Here is a 12,081-nt window from a genome sequence, read left to right as displayed (position 1 = left end):
TGTACGTGTGTGTGTTTGCACATTGATTAATGATGCAATGAAGGGGTGTGTTTACAAAAACCAAGTGTAGTTGAGAGGAGCAGTGTCAGGTGAGCACTTAAACACGATGCTGGGGTACGTGACGCCCATGTGTTATTCTGGCTTATCAGTGTTGTGATAATGGATTTAAGATCACACATGGATACACACTCAGAGCCAGTACGGTACATCAATGAGCGAATCTTCTTTCCTGATCATATTTCACCCCTAAAATCACATGAAAGAAACATTTAAAATGATATTTTGCTTAAAGAACAAGAAGCCTATTTTTAGGACCATTAAGATTTTGTGTATTTCTTTAATGAGAATCTAATGAGAAGCACCATTGAGAATAATGAGAATTACATGAGAATAATGCGAAAAAACATGCGGTCGCAGTACAGTAATGAGAATAATGAGGGGGAAATGTGCTTAATTATCGTGAAAATAATGTCACAATGCAGCAGATCTTAAAGGAATAGTTCACTCAAAAATAAAAATGGTCACTTTAGAGATATTTTAAAGAAGTCAATAGGGTTAACATATTTGGACCCCATTGACTTGATTGTATGCGCAAAAAAAAGCACTTTTCTTTTAAGTGAACTAAATAGGCTACACACAGTTTGGAACGAAAAAAATGTAAAATGTGTACCTTGAATGCAATGTAAGTCGCTTTGGATAAAAGCGTCTGCCAAATGCATAAATGGAACGACAATTATCATTTTTGAGTAAACTATTCCTTTAAGATCTGCTACATTATGACATTATTTTCACGATAATAAAGCACATTTCCCTCTCATAATTTAATACGTTAAAATAAATAAATAAAATATATATTACAGTATATTAAATGTATTTATTCATTGGTATATTTATTTGTGTTGAAATGTGACCATGACCTTTTCATTAGATGTACCCATACACAGCAATTGTTAAATGTCTAGTTCGCCCAATAATGCTAATTCTGTTATTATTTTGCTCACCCTAATGTACTTTTAAATCTTTATGGTAAAATGTAGACGAATGTACAAAATGGCACAAAAGCACCACAGAAAGTGGATTCAGAACGATATGGGGGGTGAGAAAGTGACAGATTTCTTGTTTATTTTCTATTTTTTTGTTTAACTATCACAAAATTACCCCTCTCTAATTTCTCTCATTTCTATTCACTCCTTTTCTGTCTGTCATGTCGGTCACACACTGAGATCTGTGCGTTTTTGTGAAATCATTACTGGCAAACATGCCTGATGACGATAGCTTCATCAAAGAGGTGGGGTTTCCCCTGTGAAATGATGGGAAATATATAAAGAGAAAACGGGAAAGATCAAATGATGCTGGCTTACTGTCAGTGACATCATGCTTAGAAGCTGAGACATCTGGATCCCAGGCAGCCATCACCATGGCGATCAGCATCACGGTTGTGTTGGGAGAGGGCGATACATGCTCACTAGTGGTAATTAGTGGTGCAGATCTATCATCGTTTCCACCGCTTGTATGTGTGTATGTGCAGGCCAGCGTAACCAGACATTTGACTATCAGCATAAAGTCTAGTCCTCATTGCAGCTTATTCTGGCCAAAAAACGTAGACATGAAAAGATTGTTTGATAAACATGTAGTAGTGACCAACCACGGTTCATTTAGATTTAACCCTTTGGACTCCACACTCTTAGAAGAAGAGGTTCTTTATAGAAGCTTAACTCATTAACTCATTAATGTTGATACATTTTTCTGAAAACAAGACTTAATATCTTATGTCATTTTCCTTCTCAAGTATTTTTAGATGGGCTATCTGAAAACTATGTAAGATTTTTTTTAAATATATAGTGCATGTCTAATTCATTAAATGTAGTTTGTGTTTGTTTGGGTAAGAGGCTTTTCAGAAGATAACATTGTGCTAGGTTGAAGGCCGTTTTCAGCCGTTTAAATTAAGTTTTATTGCTGCGTCACGCCTCTCTCAGAAGACCCTAAATATAGTTGTGTCTCAGAGGGCTATTGCTTTGTCTTCATTAAATGGTGTGTGAAAAAATGATAGTCTTTCTCTTGTTATTACCTGTGTTGGTCTTCAGGTCAGGGTAAGGTCAGGCTCCTTAATGAGAATCTTTGTGTCAAGTGTAGTGTTGCTGTAATATATAAGCTCCGTACCAAACCTCAGGGAGCTGCCTATAGACAACATTTTTAGGCATCATGCCCAGCTATTCTATTCTATTCTACTTCACTCTATTTGTGTGGCATGCCTGAGTGAGCGTTTATGGACTTGCTGTATTTGTAGAGCAGTTTAGTTCAGCCACTCTTGGGGTTTGATTTCGATTATGATGCTGTTTTATAAAGCCGCTGCTTGTGTAGATAGTAGACAGCACAGCAGCTCACTTGGGTTTGGAACCGAGCCAGTGTGTGTTCTGGAATCTATGCTTTCCAGAGAGAATCACAGCATCTCCTGTGACCTCCTGTGACCGATCATCATCTTCACGCTTTAATTAACATCTTCACGGTGCACAGACAGCAGCTCCACACACACACACACACACACACACACACACACACACACACACACACACACACACACGTTAGCTCTGTTCCAAAACCTAGTGTGAGCTGCCTTGCTGTCCACTTTGTCTACTGTACTAAACAGTCAGTACTGTACTAAAATCAGTTTATCCTAACTAAAATAGAACTTCATAAGCAACTTATTTGGACCTCTAAGCATGGCTAAACACAAATACTGCTACTTATTTGAACTCACAATTGATTCCACTAGATATTGACATTAGTTGATAAGCTAACAACACACACTAATAAGCATAATGCCTCGCACAAACAGTGGAGTTTTAATTAGACTGGCATATATTTTATTGTATTTACATATTTTTACTGAATTAAATATATTTAAAGGGGTGATGAATTGAGAAATCAACTTTCCCTTGAGCCTTTGATATATAAAAGATCATCATGATATAAGAATATCCTGTAAGTTTCAGAGCTGAAAACGTCCTTGTTAGTCAAAGAAAAGCTTTTATTGACACCAGGCCCAGAAAACAAGAGATCTCCGAATATGTCGACCACTGACGTCATAGAATGCAGAAGCACCGCCTCAAGCCCGCCCAGCAACTCGTGGAGCTAAACGGGTCGTGCTACAGATTAATAAACATGGCGGTTCCAGCTCACGTGCGTAAGACATTGCGCGTTTGTTCACTTCATTTCACCGCAAAATCGATTGTAAGCAAGATACAGGTCGAGACTGGATTTGCAGACATATTCAGATTAAAACACAATGCTGGGCCTTCTATATTGGATCTGACAGGAACGGTGCAACACATTTATGTGAGTAACACATGTTTTTTTAAATGTGTTAGTATTGCTTTGTTACACATCATTTGATATCTATTGATTACATACCTTAGCACGCTGTCACAGGCTGGAGAAGGTGTTATTGGTTCATTCTTGATCAGACTCGGACTTGTAACACCAGTGCTCGCAAAGCCCAGCGTCCTGGGGCTATGTGTTTTTCAGACGGGTTACCCAATCGTATCACCGGCCTGCCAACAGGCTATCTTAAATAGTGAAATAACGTTCCTTTCTTGTGCGCGTGTGTGTACGTGTCGCGGTTATATTCACTGATCGGGCGGGCCAAGTAATACAAAAATAACATTCCAATCAATCGCGGGTGGATGAGAGATGAATCATTGTGTTTGTTTGATTGCAAGCCCTGTGAGCGTTTCTCCAGATGCTTTCAAAACAATCCCCACATGTACTGAGGGGAGCTGAAGCTCATTAAATATGTAAATCTTATCCAATCCTAGCCGTGGGCATTTACTTCCAAGTCTTCAGTGCGGCACGCCCATCAAAACCGAGCGTTTTTCAGAGAGCCTCAAAACCAAGGCAGAAAATAGCCTATTACTTATTCATTATGATGTTTTTGATTGTAAAAACCACACGAACGCCATAAGTTGACCTCAGACAACAGTATAACATTTTTTTAAAAAGCCAGTTCATGACACCATTAACATTTCGCTCAACACATCCACCATATATATATATATATTGTATATATATATATATATATATATATATATATATATATATATATATATATATATATATATATATATATATATATATTTCATCTAATATTTATATTTTATTTTTCTTTCAGCTTTATTTCAACAACATGATGATACTTTCAAATCTGGCCTAGGTAGGCAGCACACAGATAGCTGTTGTCTTTCTCCACAGTAGAGACACGGTCTTATTTCTCTTTTAAATATATTTATTCAGTAGAGACGCATTCTTACACACGCACACGCTTGAACTCTCCCTCTATGCACATTTACATTTCATCATGCTGTTTTTCTAGTGGACTGCTGTTAATTAAATTAAAGCAGACGTTGCTCATCTTCATCTGTGCTTATTTTCCCCAGCGCAGCTCCGTGCTGAGCGAACCGGTGTTTATGAAAGGAAGAAACGTCTCAGAGAGGGTGCCGTGTGCACTTGAACAAGGAAAGAGTTGGATTTACAGGATTAAAGCTGGCTAAAATCCGTCAGTGCTTCCTCTGCAGAAAGGACAAGGAGTTTCCCCTCTCTGCCAAATGGCACCAGCGCGCCATCCTCCACCAACATCCAAAGGCACCAGATAGATTTCTCTCTTCTGTTGCCATGGGCAACCAATGTCTTCCTCCATCCTTTGGTTATGCCTTCCCTCTCTTTCTCTCGCTGTCTCGTGGGCCACTTGCCGGCAGAGATTCTCCTTTTCTAGGCAGCTTGCCACATTTCTGTGTCTCTGCGAGCAGTTGGAATAATGCTCTGTGATAAGAGGTTAAAAACCTCTGATGATGTCGAGGACATTTTTTTTCTTTATTGCTTTTGCTTCAGACTGACCTGATCTTTTCATCCGAGGTTTCATGAGATGAGGTGTAATTGTGGCTTCCCTCAAAGGGCTTCCGGCTTATAATTACATTCATCTTTCCCTCCCCTGCTTTTTGACATCAGCTTTTTCAGAATATTCTCAATCGTAATATGCGCTTCATAATCTGTTCTTTGATGTTCTATTTACAGAGAGCCGCTTCTTCACCTGGCCCCATTTTACTCAATCTTTTCTTGTGATTTCCCATCAGGATCCAAAATTAGATTTGCTAACACTTTATTTTGATTGTCCACTTTAGATATTCTAACTAACTATAAGTAACTGTGCCGCTACATGTCAACTAACTTTTATTAGTATAAGTAGTGTCTGCTTAATATCTGCTAACACTTTATTTTGATGCTCCCCAACAGACATTTTCGTATGAATATCTGAACATGCAATATATCAGAAGAAAGAACAGACCCTCTGCTTTTAAACAAAAAAAGCCTGTTTTATTCTAGCTTCATGTATTCAACATTTGAATGTGGGTAAGTTTCATAGAAACAAGCAACACTAAGCAAAAAGCTTAGAAAATCACATTTTTATCAAAGACTACATCCAGATGGGATTCAGAACCATGATCAAAACTCAGATTTAAAAAGTGAAATGTGGCCAAGTATGGTATCCATACTTGGAATTTGTGCTCTGCATTTAACCCATTCAAGTGCACATACACACCCAGAGCAGTGGGCAGCCAAATTGCTGTGGCACCCAGGGAGCAGTTGGGGGTTCGGTGCCTTGCTCAAGGGTCTCACCTCAGTTGTGGTAATGAGGGTGGAAGAGGGTGCTGGTTATTCACTCCCCCCACTGACAATACCTGCCAGACCTGAGACTCGAACCCGCAACCTGCGGGTTACAAGTCCAACTCTCTAACCATTAGGCCACAACTGCCCAGATGGAGTAGATCGAGTCCATCGGCACTCCCAAAGCTTCCCAGTCCTATTGCTCATCCTTTAACATTTCATTCAGTAACATTAGGCAGTTTTGATGCTGTTTAATGTTGGTGATTACGTTATTTTACATATGCATATGATTACATATGTTATCGCATCTTCTTTGCATGTGTTTTGATCAGGAGATTCTGTACTCTTTCAAAAGATGTGTAATAGCGCCACCTACCATAAAACAGTGAAAACACGGATAGCCGGAAAAGTTCTGTCAATGGCGGGGAAGCGTTGTCTCCTAAATTATGGAAATTTTCACCAATGGTGGAGTAATAGTCAATCCTTTGTAAAAGTAGTTAACGTTGATGGATGCTTGGACAACTTCTCCATCTACATGTCATCATTAGGATCTGTCATTCAGAAACATTGCTTTTCTTATCACTGCTATGCTGATGACACTCAACTCTAGTTCTCATTCCAACCAGATGATCTGACAATAGCTATTTGCATTGCAGCCTGTCTGACAGACATTTCTGGCTGGATGAAGGAGCCAACCCAGCACTTCAACTTCTTTATACAGCTAGATTCGTCAACCATAACTCCTTCCAGGACAGCCAGTAACCTTGGAGTTGTGATTGATGATCAGTTAAGTGTCACAGACCAAATTACTACAACAGCCCGGTCCTGCAGTTTCGCGTTATACAATATTAGGAAGATCAGACCCTTCCTATCAGAGCAGGCCACACAACTCCTGGTCCAAGCTCTTGTTCTCTCCAGACTGGACTAATGTAATGCTCTCTTAGCGGGCATGCAGAATCAAGCTTGTAACTGATCCAGAATGCAGCAGTGAGGGTGGTCTTCAACATTCTAATAAAAGCTCATGTCACACCTCCCTTCATCATTTTGCACTGGCTGCCAGTAGCCGCTGTTGCACTGATGTTTGCCTACAAGACAACCGCTGGCTCTGCACCAATATACCTAAACTCGCTAGTTAATAATAATAATAATACGTTTTATTTATATAGCGCCTTTCCCAAGCTCAAGGTCGCTGTACAAGAAAATAACATACACAGCATCAAATATAGAACATAGATATACAAATATATCTATGATTCAGACTTATGCGCCCTCCAGAAGCTTGCGCTCTGCAAGTGAACGAAGCCTCGTGGTGCCATCCCAAAGAGGCACAAACTCACTCTCACGGGATCTTTTCCTGGTCTGTTCCCAGCTGGTGGAACGACCTGTCTATCTCAATTCGAAAAACGCAATTTAAAAAAAAAAAAACGTCTTTTTGTCGGCACCTGACCAATTAATACTAGCACTTACCTATTCTATTCAGGGTTTTTTCTGAAAAAAAAAAAAAACCTTGCTATGTGTACTGTGCTAGACTAACTGAGACTTGTTACAGCACTTGTATTCTGATGCCCTCTTGTTGGTGCTTCTATTGTTCTCCTAATTTGTAAATCGCTTTGGATAAAAGCGTTTGCTAAATGATTCAAAGTAGATGTAAATGGATTGATTTTCCACTGAGGTAAAAGTCATTTGACAGTCACTGAGTTTGTTCAAGTAACCTGTATGTCTGATTTGAATAGCTCACATCACTTAACATTTACATTATGAAACATTTATTATGTTGTGAATCTGATAGATACCCTCCAGTTGTTTTTTATTTACTCAACAAAGCCAATTTGAATCTTATTTTAGACTGTTTCCCACAAGTCTCTCTCTTTTTCCCACAAAGGTGAGTACACTGTGATGACAGCCCACTTTCACCTGAAGAGGAAGATTGGTTATTTTGTGATTCAGACGTACCTGCCGTGCATCATGACCGTCATCCTATCCCAGGTGTCCTTCTGGCTGAACCGAGAGTCTGTTCCGGCCCGAACTGTATTTGGTGAGTTTAATCTCTGACTGAATCTCAAATTTATTTCACAAACTTCAGATTGCTCTGGGAATATTTCAAACTTTGGATGCTACTACAGAGACGTGAGTCACGTGACATGACACTATAATAGAATTGCAAAGAAAAAACATTACAGAGACCTGAATGAGTATGCAGTTCCTCTTTGGTGTTACTGCATTTCATCTGGCTGGGGAAAAATAAATTAATTAATTAACACACTTGTATGGGTGTATAGATGCTTCAAATTCAGTGTGAGGTGTAATCTAATCCTGATACATTTCAAAACGCTTTCTGTCCACACTAGCGTTTTCAAGTGTTTTCCAAAAGTTTCTCATCCACACTGAAACATCAGAAAACTAAATTCACCTCATGAGTAAAACCTCATAAAAGCTCACTGAGATGATACAGATGGAAAAGACATAATAAAGTTCTCATGCTATTCTTCTACCAGGATCATTTTATTTAGCAAAATATCTCAGCATTCACTGATGCGTCCAGGTCGCCATTATATGTTTGGTCTAAAATGCAACTGCTCTCATGTTTTGCCGCAGGACAGCAAATGTAAAGGTTCTGTCATCTTTGCAGGACTGTGATATGAAGAGTGTACAAGGTAACATATCTGTAGCAACAGTGTGAAAGTGCACATAGCAGGAACAATATAGGAATAAACAACAAATCTTTCAGTTCAATATGCGTCACATACTACAACTTGAGTGTGTTTATCATGTAATATGTAGAGGTTTCATTAAAATGGTTGATTACGGTTAAAATCTTTCCACACCGTTGGCCTCCAGCCAAACTGATGAAGAAAATCTGCATAAATTTACTGATAAAATTTACTGTGACTGATTAATGGAGGACTAAGGTCACACTGAGCTGAACGAAGGTTTGATTTTAGATTAAAATTGACTTGGCTGTGATTGAGTCTAGATTTACAATTCTAACAATAAATATACTGTATGTAGTGCACTGTATGTATTGTATGGAAGCACAGAATAAAAAATAAAAAAGGTAATTGTGACTTTTTTCTCGCATTGCGAGTTAAAGTCAGAATTTCATGATATAAAGTCACAATTGTGAGAGAAACTCAAAATACTGATATATAAACTCAGAATAGTGAGATATGAACTCGCAATTCTGACTTGCAACTTAAGTAGTGAACAGAAACAAGATAATTAACTAGACACAGCTGGGACAAATTAACTAACGAGGATAACCATGGGAATAAAGGATTGGCAGGAAACTGAACACAGGAATGAATCAAAATACAAACTGAAAGTCCAAAACACAAACAGAACCGTGACATTACCTCCACCTCGTGCCAAAAGGAGTCCAACCGGGGAGGGGTTGAGGGCACCCTGGAGTCCTTGAGGACAAAAGCAGGTGAACCAGTGCTACAGGGGACCACGGCGGCTCCGGAAGCTCAGGGGACCATGTAGGCGCTTGAGCCCTCGCTGGTCTCTGGTCACGGGCTGGAGCCCTCGCTGAACTCTGGTCACGGGCTGGAGCCCTCGCTGGACTCTGGTCACGGGCTGGAGCCCTCGCTGGACTCTGGTCACGGGCTGGAGCCCTCGCTGGACTCTGGTCACGGGCTGGAGCCCTCGCTGGACTCTGGTCACGGGCTGGAGCCCTCGCTGGACTCTGGTCACTGGCTGGAGCCCTCGCTGGACTCTCGACGTGGACAGGAGATGGTTTTGTTCAGAAGTCCATGAGTCAGTGTTCCCTCGCTGGCTCTGGTGTTGCTGGGGTCGCAGTGGGACTGGTGAGCTTGTCCTCGGCAAGGCAGATGGTGTAAGGACAATCACAGCTCACCAGCACCCACTCGTCCCACTGGGCAGGCGTGTCCTAGTCTCCGCATTCAAGCTGGCTAAGTAAAAGGTGCACAACGAATGGTCTAGAAAGTTGTTGTGGCATGCCAGGTCGATGAACACATGAGTGTGAGCCTCGAGGGAAAGAGTCTCTTGCTCCAAACAGAGCATCTGCACTGCTGCAGCTATGTTCTGTGGTCTAGTCATCTGTAACGGTTTGGGGAACCAGGAACAAACTGAAGAAACTAGGGATGCTCCGATCGATCGGCCGGAGATTTGATCGCAATTTGATGACATCAGCTCGTGAGGACGTACATGATGCGTGAGGACATACATGACACGTGGGGTAGTAACGAATATTCAAACGAGAGCTTTGAAGGCCGAAGTGGAGAAGGGTTCCATATAAACAGCAGTTGAACATGGGTCAGTCGGTCCTAAGGGATGGGTGAACGCCGTTCGGAAGTATCGATATACAGTAGTTTGATACGAACGCATTTGAAAAATAGCGGAGTGCGCAGAGTGAGCTGATGCAGGGAAAGTGCATGATACAATTTGTCCTAAACATGACACATGCTTTATATTAAGGGCTGTAAAATAACTGGTAAGATATAGTTAACATGTATAGTTTAAAGCTTGCCCTGTCAGATGCTCTGAGAGATACTTGTGCTGACAGACAGATAAATACTTGCGCTGTTTAATGCGTTTGAAATGTGGTGATCCTCAGTGCATAACTTACATTTCACAGGGATATTCTCCATCTGTAAATGTTAGAAAGTCATGCAAATATGTCCATTTTGCTGTCAGGGGACGACGAGCCATCTGCATGTGAATCTCCGCTAAAATTCAGGCTTTTGACTAAAGGAGGCTTTACATATTAATAGTAATCAAATGTAGGCTATTATGCTTTTGTTTTTATTTTCATTTTTAGTTTAATGAATTAAAAAACACAATTATTAATGCATGCCTACATTACATTCACTGTATTTGTTTATAGCCTTCAATATCAACATTGTTTTTAGGACATCATTGGGCAGGATGTGAAATAAAATTATTATTAAAATAAATACAGATTTTTTTTTTTTTTTATCCAAATAGAAAAACGTAGAAAATACATACAGTGATCAGAGAGCTTACAAATCAGTGAAGCATTGGAATGAGGATCGGGATCGGCCGATCACCATGACAAGAAATCGGTACTCAGTATCGGCTGCAAAAATCCTGATCAGAGCATCCCTAGAAGAAACTGAAGATGAAAATCCAAACTTTAATAATGTCATTCAGGAACAGACAGACGGCAAGGGAAACACAACCTAACATAACAGAGATTAGACAAAGGCCGAAGGTGAGGGTGTAACTTAAGTAGTGAACAGAAACAAGATGATTAACAAGACACAGCTGGGACAAATTAACTAACAAGGGTAACCATGAGAACTGGGCTGCGTTCAGCCCCGACAAAACGTTGCAAAAGTTTTTAAAACGGAAACGGTGCAGCGTTGAACATCCTGTTCTGTTGACGCAAAAGTTGTAACTATGGCGGCTGATAAGGCCATTCTTTGTGTTCTTTTTGAGGAATTTTTGGAGCCTGATGAAATCGATATAAATACGTGTTTAATGCTGCAAAATACATGCAATCACTGCCCTTGCTGTCCAGAATAAAAGACAACATCCCAATCCCTTTTATTTAACTTTTTTTATCTCCTGGTAATCAATTCTAATTTAAATCATTTTATTTCTAGTTCTTACTTTTTTAATAGCTTGTATTTTCTTTCTCACTTTATGTCAAGCACTTAATTACCATATATGAAATTTGGTATATAAATAAACTTGCCTTGCAATGAAGCTAAAGATATAAATAAATACATCATCATGTTGATTATATATATATATATATACTATAAAACTCTTACGACAATCATGTCTTCTAATACCTTCAATTGTTGTGTATACTGAGCTGCAGCGGACACATTTGTAAACATCTTTACTTGGACCCATTGTGCGAGCTGTCTCTTTAATACCGCGTGGTTTATATACATTTTGCTGCTGATTGGGCTGACATATTTGACACACCCACCAAACGAGATAAAACGCATCTCAAACCCGTTGCACACCGTTACACACCGTTTCCAGGAAATATGACGTTCAACCGGAAACCGTAGCAAAACGTTGCGCACCGGTTTGAGCTTTGAACGTGCCCCAGGATTGGCGGGAAACTGAACCAAGGAACACAGGAATTAATCAAAATACTAAACTAAAAGTCCAAAACACACAAACAGAACCGTGACAATAAATTTCACATTTTGAATCTGTATGATTAGCTCAGATAAGGCAGCACCAATGTACAATTATTATTAGGCAATAATTTAACGACTTTTATTATACACCTCAGAAAAATACTCAGTTCTGGACCTCAATGGTGGGTACGGCTTTGGTCATGAAATACAAAATTATGACTTTTTGGTTCTAGAAAATGGAGCATGTTTTCCAATATACCAGTACACCTTGTAGTCAATTAGTAGAGTCTCTATGACCTAGATTGGTTATTTTAAGTATTGGAAACATCCAAGATGTACA

At 39.7% G+C, this 12,081-nt stretch overlaps 1 protein-coding gene across 1 annotated transcript in view; it reads left to right on the top strand.

Annotated features, from left to right (window-relative positions):
- The window catches only part of gabra2b (gamma-aminobutyric acid type A receptor subunit alpha2b), a gene marked incomplete at its 3' end in the record, with an annotated part of 120,896 nt that overhangs the window by 72,808 nt on the left and 36,007 nt on the right, over window positions 1-12,081 (top strand). The window contains exon 8 of the mRNA XM_079838528.1: window positions 7,541-7,693. Within this exon, the coding sequence (XP_079694654.1) occupies window positions 7,541-7,693 (153 nt within the window). The remainder of the gene's footprint in view (window positions 1-7,540; window positions 7,694-12,081) is intronic.

This window comes from Gobio gobio (assembly GCF_949357685.1).
Source record: "Gobio gobio genome assembly, chromosome: 16".
NCBI lineage: Eukaryota > Metazoa > Chordata > Actinopteri > Cypriniformes > Gobionidae > Gobio > Gobio gobio.
This window is presented reverse-complemented; position numbering and strand designations above follow the sequence as displayed.